At 34.0% G+C, this 12298-nt stretch overlaps 2 protein-coding genes across 2 annotated transcripts in view; one reads left to right on the forward strand and one right to left on the reverse strand.

Annotated features, from left to right (window-relative positions):
- Positions 1 to 2563, reverse strand: part of GEFmeso (Guanine nucleotide exchange factor in mesoderm) — a 221402-nt gene extending 218839 nt beyond the window's left edge. Inside the window, exon 1 of the mRNA XM_036362971.2 lies at positions 2084 to 2563. Within this exon, the coding sequence (XP_036218864.2) occupies positions 2084 to 2141 (58 nt within the window). The 5' untranslated portion in view covers positions 2142 to 2563. The remainder of the gene's footprint in view (positions 1 to 2083) is intronic.
- Positions 1 to 12298, forward strand: part of Swim (Secreted Wg-interacting molecule) — an 86600-nt gene that overhangs the window by 3825 nt on the left and 70477 nt on the right. The gene's annotated exons all lie outside the window — the stretch shown is intronic.

The raw sequence follows: 12298 nt of genomic DNA on the forward strand, positions 1-12298 counted from the left end.
TCTTTCGAAATTCATAGACAATTTTTTGCCAATAAAAATAAAAGCCAGTTCACAACTGAACCTCGCTGGTGGGCGCAACATTCATAATTGCTTGTTTGTGTGAATGAGGATAAATGGGCATGGTATTGTGCCGCGAGCAATAGAATTGACCAATCAATCAATAAACAACAAACACCAAACAATGGATGAACAAATTGTCAAGGCGGCGGCGATGAATAGGAGTACTCAATGGAAAAAAAAAAAAAAAATTATATTAAAATTTATATACTTTGCAAATCAGTTATAATATATAGAAATATGCATATGTTTACATAATAAAAAACAATTGGGAAAATTTAAAACAAACAAAGAATAACGACATTTTAATAACGAATGCATATTTCTAAATATTAATGTTTGTCTGTCTGTCCGTTCGTTTGTCAACTAACAGCTTGGCATCAATTTGCACTGATGCCATTTTCATTTCCAGCTGTTTGAGAGCCAATGTCAGTGTCAAATGTTTGCAATCACCTAGAAAAGAATATCAAAAACAAATAAAATTTCAATAAACACATATCTGTATGTATGCCACTTAAGAGGAAGTCGAAGAATTTTACACAGATATGAACATAACAAATAATCGTAAAATGTTGTTGCTACAATGGAAAAATAATTAAAGAAAATGAACGCACATGTACCATACAAACATAGTTGCTATATATGCTATAAGTTTATGTGTTCCATAGAACAAATTAAACGTTGCAATCTCAAGTTCAGGGTCAGTGATGCAATAAAATTACAAGTGCACTCGCAGCATTTCAAATGGTTAGCAATAAAAACAACAGCAATGCATTTATTAATGCCAACAACTTAAGTCAAGTGAGCGTGTGCTGGCATAACGTACAGACTATGAATGTATGTATGTATATAGGTATAATACATATCGATCTATCTATTGTACATATGGATCAGTGTGTATGCAAAATTGACTCAGGTAGTTGTAGGTGTTGCCATTAATTGCAAACATCGATGCTTACGAGTATTGACCATATTTGCGGTTGCACATGTACGAAGACCTTGTTACTGTAGGCGGGAGAAAATTGAATGAGAAAGGTGTTCAAATTTGCATATTTCATATACTACTTCAGGTGTTTTTTGAAATTTTAGTTAGATTAGATTGTTTAAATGAAAAGCCTAACGCGAAAACTTAGAATACCTTCGAAGACAAAATTGTTATGGGCGGATAGAGGACGTTCTCCAGATCAAGAATATTGAATTAAAGCTAGTTGTTCACTATATGATATGAAAAAAATGTGTATAATCAATTTAGTGAAGTGTTAGTGGATATAAAAGTGAAGAAGGTAAGGTTAGGTTAGTTAAGAGGTCGATCCTAAGAAGGATCTTACTTCGTCAGCTTAGAACACCCGTCCGTTGTAGTACCTAAACTTCCTAAAAGCTGGATAATAAGACCTTTACAGATCGACAAAGCGCTTTGAGCCTATAACAAATTTTTGTTGAGACGGCTAATATTATTTTTGGCTATTTCTTTTGGTTTGCCGTAACGTGAAGAATATATATAAGTGTAAAATTCATTATAAATCGAAAAAATACGTACTTCAAATTGTTTGATTTTGCAACATTAAATGTAAATATCTCAAAAACTTTAAGTTTCCTGCGGCTACTCTGCACATATTTTTAATCTATAAAACTTTTTTTATCCGCCCATACTTATTTTAACCCCAAAATCCTGGGACAGCATTTTAAAGCCCACCCAAACTAACTAACTACTTGGAATTATCTAATGTTTAGAAAGTATTAAAAAAAATGTTTACAAAATGCCTACAATTCCACTACGAACGCCTATAAGGCTATTTGGTTTTAACATACAAGTATATCCTTATGATATAACAATAACAGGCGCGATGCAGGCACCCACCAAAGTGTTTTTACCAACCAATTTCAATGGTTAGTGGCACATACCCACATACGCATATAAAAAGCGCAACATTTTCTTATTCAGAATTAAAATTCAATCAATTTATAATTGGAGTTCACAGAAATCGTTGTAAAATAAATAGTTGAACTACAAAAATGAAGCACGTACCTTCTTCTCTGCCGGCGCCAATCGGTTTCCACCAATGAACACTTCGAAAACACATCATTTTTCAAGCTAAATACTTGTATCACTTTAAAAGCACACATATTTTTACAATATCGCCCGATTCCGTAACTTTTATATAAAAAACATTACTTATTAACATTTAATTAAAAATCACAAAGCACGCGGCACGCAACTTTCACTCTGCCGCCAGCAAAGAGCCTTCACAAATAAACTTGTAAACACATTTGACTTTAAAAACATTAAAAAGTTATAAAGCTTCTTTAAAAACACACAAATATATTCAATATATCACCCCATTCCGTTACTTTTATGTAAATCACAACACTTAATAACTTTTAATTTCAAATTTAAAATCATGAAGCTCGCACCTTCTTCTCTGCCGCCAGCAACTTGCAAGCCAGCATTTTGACACATTTCACTGCGAGCAAATTAATTTTATCTCTTTAAAAACGCAAATATATTTAATATAACACTCGATTTTATAACTTCTTTATAAATCACAGCACTTATGAACTTTTAATTTCATTTGTAAATTTTACGACGGTGCACACAACTTATTCACGAATTTGTCTAAATAATTTTGGCATGTAACAGCAGTTATTTACAAACATCAGCTGTTGTTTAGAAGGACTGCATTAGCGGCATTGCTTATTGATGTTATGAATGCGTGTTAGGGATGCAAAAAAATCAACGAGTTAACAGGTGAATTAAATTGTTATGTGTGTGATGGTTTTAGATATCATTGTTAGTTATGGACGTACACATATACAAGTACATATATATGCATGTATGCATGTATGTATTTAATTATGTGCTGTTTTGTTACGCGTTTTGCAGATTGATTTGATTTGATTGATGATGATTGAAAATTAAATAAATATTTTTTTTTTCTTTTGTAAATATTTTATTTGTTTTATAACAAATATCCGTACAGTAATAGTTTAAGTATTGAGCATTAAATTCAAATATTTGTCAAATATTAGCTTAGTTGTTATTATGTATTTTGACGGATAGCATTATTAAATATAAATTCTAAATTAACTCTTCTGAATTAGCTTTTTATATAAATTTGATTTTTCGAATTAGTTAATATTGACTCTCTACTAAAACATTGTTAGCAATTAATTTTTTAATTTCAAAAATACATTAAAAATAATTATTTATTTTTAAATATTATGAGCCTATTCGAATGAATTTCTTAGCTCTAAAACAAGACCTAATTTCAACGTATTAATATTATATAAAATGAATGAGTTGTGGAATGACTTATGAGTTGGGAACACTCCATAAGTTTGCAAATCAACCTCGGCGTAACTAATTAACATTAGCAAGTCGTTTATCGATCAACATCTGATCAAATTTGACCCAGCCTGAAATTTCATAAATTTTCATATAATTTAATATAAATATTTATTATCATATTCAAAATAGGCTCCTGAGCCAATACAAGCATGCCAATGCCTCCACTGGGATGACCTTCAGTGTTTTCTGCAAATTTTGTTTATTTCGGTTTCGGCTCATTTTTGGAAAACCATACGCTAGATTTTTCACCAGTTTCGAAACGATATTCATAACCACACGTCTCATCATCAGTAATGATACGTTCGGTGAATGTGTGGTTCCCAGCTACATTCTCACGTTTCTCTTTTGAGACTTCTACTTGACATCGTTTTTACAAAATAATCATGTATTTTGGTACAAGTCTAGCATTGTCACGATTCATACCCAAAACATTAACCAAATTGTGTTGAGTCGATCCATAAGCGATCCTCTGCTAACTCTCTGATGCTAAAGCGACGATTTCCATCACTGTTACTTGAACGTCTTTAGCAGAGGTGGATGAACGACTCACATAAGGCAAGTTTTTGATGACTTCATTTACTGAATACTTTGTGGTATTCATATACTTGTGTTTGTGCCAAAGTAGCCATGATTCCATTAGATACTCAAAATTGCAAGCAAACTCGTTGTTTAATTTAATTTTATTTTTTATGATAAAATTCGTTAGGAAAACTAATTGACATATTGAGCTCAAACTTTACATGAACATAAAAAAGGTTGAACCAATCTAGGAAAAAAATGTAATCGATTCGCCTTGCGCGCGGAGTCGCAGTCCAGTCAAATTTGATCATATAGTTGTCTGGACTGTGTGGCATAACATACTATCCTATGGAAATCAGAGTTGCTCCAATACTTTCAGCAGCATCATGTTTAAAAGAGGATAGACATATGATGTTACTACTTTAAAATAACGTCGGAAATCGAATTTGTTTATGATTCCTTGGCTTGCCTGCCGATTCTTATACATATACGGTTGCTGTCTCTTCCTCGAAGTTAGTTTATAGCTTATTTACAAGATTTTCAGTGGAAAAGAGTTAAAGTTCTTGCTACAAATAGAGTATGATTTAAAAACCCATGTTTGATCCACGCTTTCGATCATATAATTGAATTTATTTTTAAAGATTAAAACAGAAAATTAGAGTTAGTTTTTTATTGAATTTTAGTTGAATTAAAAAATTTGATATTAAGATTTCACTGAATCAAGTTAAAAACTATTTTAGTCTTTGATATTTTGAGGTTTCTAGCTAAGAAGTCATATATTTATTTTTATTACTTTTTACATTTAATACATTTTTAAAAATAGTTATAATTTCATTAATTTTGTTTAGATGCCTTTTTAAATATAATTTTAAGCTTATTGCGTACATACATAATTATGTATATACCTATATAAATAGTTATGTTTAAATACGCAGCATAGTTTCTGAACACACAACAAACAATTTATTCCACTAAATCGAGTGGGCGGCTGTCCACTGTTCTCAAATGCGCCAACGTTTTCAACAAACGCACAAACCGCAAATGCTGGCGCAGAAGTACAAATTTATTCCGCTACCATCTACTCCTCCCACAAGTTCACATGTCCCGGAAAAATGATAGATGATGATAAGTGAATGAGTTTATTTCTGCCTCCCCACACAAGCACAGCCAGACTGCAAGTCAAACATTTATTTTGAGATTTTTTCTTTCATTTTCCGAATGCGCGATTAATACATGTATATTGTCTTATCAAAGCGAATTCCATCAACGCTGCGTGGCATTCTGCTTTTCTCGCTTTTGGCAACACATTTAGCGGCAAGTACAAGTACAAGCACCCAGTGTCTGGTCGACGGCACAATTACAGCTGCCAGTTTTCCATATTTCCATATTACTTAGACCGCTTTTTTCCCTCTCTTCTTACCTTTTCTTTGTGCTAGCCCCAAATGCAAATTTCCAAGTGCCAAGCAGCCACGTTTTTCGCATTTTCCTCGCATGCTCCGCACCGCGCACTGCTCTTGAACTTCCAGCGTTGAAAGAGTCAAAAATGGAAATTTGGTTTTACTTAACCCAGAAAATGAAATTGGCAACGGCTTTTCAATTTCCTGTGTGCCTCTGTATGCTTGCAGATAATCTTGTTTGCAGCATGTTGTTGTTATTGTTAACGTAGTTTGTATGCTTTGTTCACATACGTCTTCAGTGCGCCCCAGCGTGTCCTTGGGGCAAATCGTGCACAATTGTTTACCAAAAATTTGTTCAAAGCGATTACATATTCAAGGTAATTTTTCAATGCAATGAGGTGAGGGAAAGTAGTCCAAGAGGAATGCGTTTAACGTTTAAGATAACTAACTGAGCATGTGTTGTAGGATTTTTTGGTTTGTTGTCTTCTATAGAGTTGGTGTTGGGTGTTGTTATTGTGAAATATTGAATATTTATGCCATATACGTTTTGCTTATATATTATTACTTCTGTAAAGTGAAGACTCGAGACTCTGGACAGAGTATGTCAGGTTTGCCACGGAGTTTCTAGCACCCAGAAGGAAACGTCGGAGACCCTTTATAGCTAAAAGACCAGCTTAACGAGAGAAGTCGATTTAGCCGCGTGCGTCTATTTGTCTTTATTTCTATATATAGGCCAGTTAGAATTTCAGTTTTTGAAATATCGATCTGAAAGTTTGCTCACGTCACACCAATACCGTACGTGATCGATCAATCTTAAATTCTTGCATGAATTTTTTTTTTTAATTTGACAAGATATTATCACGAAGTTTGCTTTAGAGCCTAAAAGTTATGTTAAGAGGTCGATCCTAACAGAAATCTAAGACTCCCATTTAATTGATTATAAGACCATCATAAGTCGACAAAGCGCTTTGAGACTATCACCAATTTGTTAAAGCGGCTAATGATAGTTCCGCATATTTCTTGTGCTACGCCGAAAGTAAGAGCCGAGATATTTCAACCTCAGCCAACCGAAGGCTTGACAATGAAGGAGAAAGTGAATGGATGCTTCATCTATGCAACTTTGACAATTTGTGTCAGACAAGATTTTTAACCTTACCGCGCGAATTCCTATTAGACAATGTCCAGTAAGAACTTCCACAATTGCGGCAAAATAAACTATGCTAAAGGCAAATAGTTCAGTAGGGAACTGGTTGCAAGAGATATTTTACTCTACCAAAATAATCTCTCAGTCTCACAAAAGCTGGTGGTCGTCGAACGTTTGTCAGGCGCATGCGAGGTTCATAGGTCCAGTGCTAGATCGCAAGATGATAACGAGGATTCACCTCGATCCCACTCCGTTGTGTGCGAGGCAGAGGTGCCCTCTCTGGCCAGCTATGACTGGGCAACCAACCTTTGTCGTTATGGGAGCAGAGAAAAAGCCTCCACGAGTAGTCTCTGCGACGCAGTAGTCCAAGTTTTTAGGGATGCAGTTAAAGGGGAACCTTCCCTGAACTTTGAAGCGATTTTCGTAGCGTAGAGGTTATATGCTCCAAATTCATTCTTTATATATACTTATGTTTATATTATGTAACATTTTTGCGTAGACAATTTCGTAGGGTGATAAAGCTTCGTTATATCGAGAATTCACTGTATTTTATTAAATAAATTTCTGACCTGTTGCTGTTTTTCAACTTTTTTCTTCGACCTAAAAGGATATTTCAAGTCACCATAAAATTTATGATAGTTTGAGTTTAGTTACGACTTAGAATAGATTGGCATGACTGTCTATGCTGAGGAGTATAACAAGAGCCCAAGGATGTTTCTTTTAACGACGAAATTATTCGTAATGATTTCTCAAACAATTTCCTGGATAAGTTACAGGGCCAAATTGTATCAAAAATTTTTTCGGTGATAATCCTTTTAAACTTCTAAAGAGTGATACCCATATCATATAAAACATCTGCTGAATTCAATATGTTTAATAAGTGGCAACCCATTGTAAAAAAATTTTCAACTGGAAGTTTTCAAGCCTTAAAATTATCGAATAGGTGGCAACTTTCAATATTTTAGTTCAAGCTTTATCTCTTATTATTAGTTTTATACGACCATTATTACAACAACCAAAAACATAAAAGTTAACTTTGAAATAATTTTTCTCAGTGTCTTCCATGCGCTTATCTTGAATTCATTAAGATAAAATCGATAATTAACTAATTACTATCTAATAAAATACGCAATTAAAACAATTTACATATATCTCGATTTGATCGATCGAGCAATAACAGTAGCACATATTTACAAACAAACAAAAACAGTGAACAAAATAAACATTGAGTTACCTTAAATGATGATGCCAAAATTGATTGTGTTCTATAGAATTGTATACTAAATATCTAAATACATATAAGTAGAAGTATAAAATGGGGTGTATAATTAATTTGTATTAATTTTTGAGCAAACTAGAAAAATGTCGTCATCGATAAACAAAATTTACATAAGTAATAACAAGGTAAGAACATAAATTTGAATGGTGATGTCAATAATAACGCCAAAAACGGCACATGCTTCGATTTTTTATAAATACATTAGGGCGGCACTTATAGAATTAAAAAAAGGGGAAAATATTGTATATTCTCAACATCCGGTGTGGGAATACCAGTTGCTGATAAGGTTTAAGAGAAGTGAGGAAAATTTCTGTAAACTCATACTTTACCCATTTTTCCAAATAATGAGTACTTTTTTCGTTTACGAGTAACCGTTAAAGGATTAAATACAATTTTGAGGCATAAATACTTACTATCGCCAGCAATTTCTTTTTGGATTATTCGCATTCAACCTTTTTCACCACCTCTGTATGGTTTGCTAAGTATTTTTTACCAATGAGCAAATGGAAAAACCCGTTTTCTTTAGTAATACGAGTATACTGTCTGGATATAGATTACCGTAAAAGAGACAGTAGATAATTAAATTTAAGAACTTAAAAGAGTTAAAACTTTTTCTAATTTTGTTTGTCATCGAAGTCCTCAAATGTCAGTCGTGAATGGGATTAATTGAGCAAAGAGTTGGTTAGAGTTATGCGGGTACTCATTGCACGCATGACATATACATATTTGGTATGTCGAAATCAATTCTAGATACTTAGGAGTTTAGTCTGCGCTTCTTTGATGCTCCTATGAGGCGGCTCCGCTTCAAGCAGACGACGGCAGCGTTGATGTCTGCGAAAAAATCCTAGTAGAAACCGCTTGGAGAGAAGTGCATTGTGTTCCTTAACCAAAAGCATCTAGGCCTCACTATGTAGGTGTTCAACGAGAGACATCAGAAGGCATCCTGTTATAGTACGGAATGCAGTGTTCTGGCACGTCCGAAGCATCTTTGTCTGCGTTTCACTACATAAAGCCGACCATATCGTTGCTTCGTAGCTAATGACCGGCTGTCAATTGTAACGCCCAAAATTTTATGGTAGTTGACAGTTCGAATTTTAATGCCAACGACTGTGATATTAAGATCCAGTCTATACTCCTTCATTCAGTTCGTGAATGTGGTCGTTGTGGATTTACTTTTAAACATAATATGCCATTAATTCCATTACCTGACGTCAAAACAATAGTAGAGTGAGGAAACCCCCATAAAATGGGCTTTCGACAATTGTTAAGAATAAAAGTGTAAAGTTTTGATATTAACAGTTAACTAACTACCTGCGCAATGTCACTATCACGGATATCAGGAATAACAATCGCTGTCTGTTTCATTCCGCTATATCCTTGACTTACGACTGACAGCCTTCACCGAGCTTAGTGATATATTAGCAGTTGCAAGTCGCAAATTACTTCTGGTCCCAGATACATCTTAAGCATTCTAGACAAAAATCCCTTAGTAAGTTTCGGCTGTGCCTAATTATAGAACTTAAAAGTTCTACCAGACACCAGTTATGAAAGTTGTCAACACTTTCTTCATGAAAATCTCGCCGTTGCGAGCTTAAAGCTAAAACGCTTTGTTTCCCACAAATTCAGCCTCCAGGTAATAAAACGCCTAATATGTTCTGGGTGATTTGTCGACACATGCGAATCAACTTCAGTATATTTTCAGGCATCAGAAATTGTCTTTAGCTATACGTAGAAACTAACCTATCCTAACTAAACGTGACAAAAAATAATTTGGGTATTAAATATAAAAATTGTAATCTTAATGTGAGAACTTGCATTGAAAGATTTGAAATTTAGTGCGGCGACCCTGGACCCATTCAAATCGAGACCAAAAATTATGCAGACCTGATATCTTCAGCGATAGTAGTATTAGTTATCTCTTTTCTGTTCTTGCTCTTATTTAACAAATTTGGTATTAAAATAATTTAAGAAACGCCCTAATGTACAAAATAAGTCGGTATGTATCTATATTTAGGGAATAGGTAATAAAAATAGTTTCATAAGAATTAAGTGCTTAATTGCCAGTGGCGTTAGCTGGTAGCTTGATCTTATAAAATTATAATTAGTTTATTAAAACTAAAACAAGCCACAACAAAACTTTAACCAAGCATACCAAATTCTAATTAACAAGATTTATACTGAAAGAGTTAGAACAAAAACAAACAAGTTTTTATGGCGCTTTAAATGCCAGAACTAGACTTTTGGCTCACAGAGTACGCTGTAACAGCAGTTTAGTTTAGAAGTGTCAGTGACCAACACGGTATAAATAAACAAGCAAATGAGTAAACCAGTACTTAAAATTCCGACACGTACTACCAAGGGTTAAATGCTAAATTAGCCGTTAGCTAAGGCAAGTAGGCATGCGCGAGCAAAGCGGAAGAGTTGAAAGAACTTTTGCGAAAACATACTTACATAGCAAATAGTATTCATATGTAAACACCAAGCAAGCTATAATTTTTTCCGTTTATGTTTGGTACGTAACATAAATACTTTAATGTGTGCACATATATAGGTATGTCGTGCTACCGGTCTTGGAGCGCCATAGGCGCGTATCGCTCGTTGCTCTGATCACTAACGACTCAACTAGTCAACTGCTAACGATTTGCATACTTAGTAAACAATATGATTTCATCTATTTGTATGTAGGTAATTATATTATCGAAGTGTCGTTTACGTCATACACCAGTTAATTCACGTCAAATTTGTTTTGTATGAAAACCACGCAGATTTTTTACTTTAATCTCAAATTTTATGGCTAATTAATGCAATAAATAGCTTAATTATGTTTCGCATACAACATTTGCATAACAAAAATATACAAAAACATTGATTCACAAAATCCAATTATGTTGATCAAACGTCACCTGTGCGCCCGCCTGAGCTGCTTGTGAACATTTGTGCGGTGGCGCATGCGCACACGTCACTTAAGTGCATATGCAAACTCGCCTGTGTATATTTATATGGTATGCAAGTGGGTATGAAATGCAATTATGCAAATTAGAATTCCATTGTATTGACTCAATGCCTGCATAACTGCGCATGAGTAAAGCTGTCTGCTATTTGTCTGCCTAATCGGTTATTTATTTACTTAACTGTATTATAAATATCAGCGTGCATATTATGTCATCTGCCTGCATTGTAAAACATTTTTATTAAATTTAATCTTTTGGTGCATAAATGCACATATGTGGTTATTTAATCAGAAAAACAAATGTAGTAGTGTTGAATCAATACATTAAGATTGTTTTAAAACAGTTCGGCATTTCAAAAGACTAAAATTTTCGTTCACCCGAAATATTATATATCACCAATCAATTTTCTGATGAACTTAAGAGCTAATTTTTTGCCTACCGGGTTAAAAAAATACTAAGAGTTTCGGTCAAGAGCTCTACATTAGCTTCAGGATACCAGAGGACTGCAAATTTTTTTAGCAGAAGTGGCTTGAGTTAAAGTAGCCGTAGAACTGGCTCTGTGGATCTTGTTTGATCATACAAATTGGTTAAGAATCAACATCTGTGTGACAGTGAAATTTTTCTGGAAGTGGAAAGTAAGAGATTGAATTACTTGCTCATAGCACCTCACCACAGTGATGGGAATTCTCACTGAATACTGTTTTATTGGGTCTCATTTGGTCCAATGTCCAACTTTCGTTAGAAAAATGCTGAAGTATCTCAGTAGTCATACCATCTACGAACTGGCTGGTATTGATATTAGTTGATGTGCGACTGTCTTTTTAATCACAACGAGCCGGCGTTTCTAGCTGTCCAAGTGGGGTTATTCGTTACTTTTTGAATAACATTCTGATTGCCTAACCTAACTTAAGGTGTGTGCTATTTTATTGATAATGAGAGCTTTATAAATTTGCTAATATATTTATGCAAATTTTTGCTTCTCCTTTGCATATTGAACAGGTGACAATTTTACTAAATTTTTAGGGATGTAATCACGATGGCGCTAAGGAATTTTGTAAGGATACACGTTGTAGAAATAACTTGTAACTGCACTTAACAGCCACTGCGATACTGTAATGATAATATTATATGCCTGTTATTAATATAACTAACCACTTCTGGTATACCGAATTGGTCCTAGAAATCCCCCTTAGATCCCTATTGTCATGCATTTCCAACTTAATCAACTACCAATACAATATCCGCTCTGAAACCCCAAACTAATATAAAATAGTCAATAAAAGTATTAAAACAGAAAATCAGCAACTTCAAAGGATTCGAATAATCCCTGAAAAGCCTACTTCTAATCTCCTCTGTAACGTGAGGTCATTATTTTGCCATATTCTCACGGCAGTACTTATGGTCGTTCAAGAAAATTTAAATTTTGGGAAAATAAGATATTTACATAACAGTTGAAAACAAAAGTCATTTACTTCAAATAGCTGTTTCGATTTCATATCGAAGTCTTAATAAGAAGCAAATAAAATCATTTGGTTTGAAAAAACGAAATCACAACCATTTCGTTCGGTTTCTGATAGTCCTTAAAATATTTAAAAACGTACCAAA

This window comes from Bactrocera oleae, chromosome 4 (genome assembly GCF_042242935.1).
Source record: "Bactrocera oleae isolate idBacOlea1 chromosome 4, idBacOlea1, whole genome shotgun sequence".
Taxonomy (NCBI): domain Eukaryota; kingdom Metazoa; phylum Arthropoda; class Insecta; order Diptera; family Tephritidae; genus Bactrocera; species Bactrocera oleae.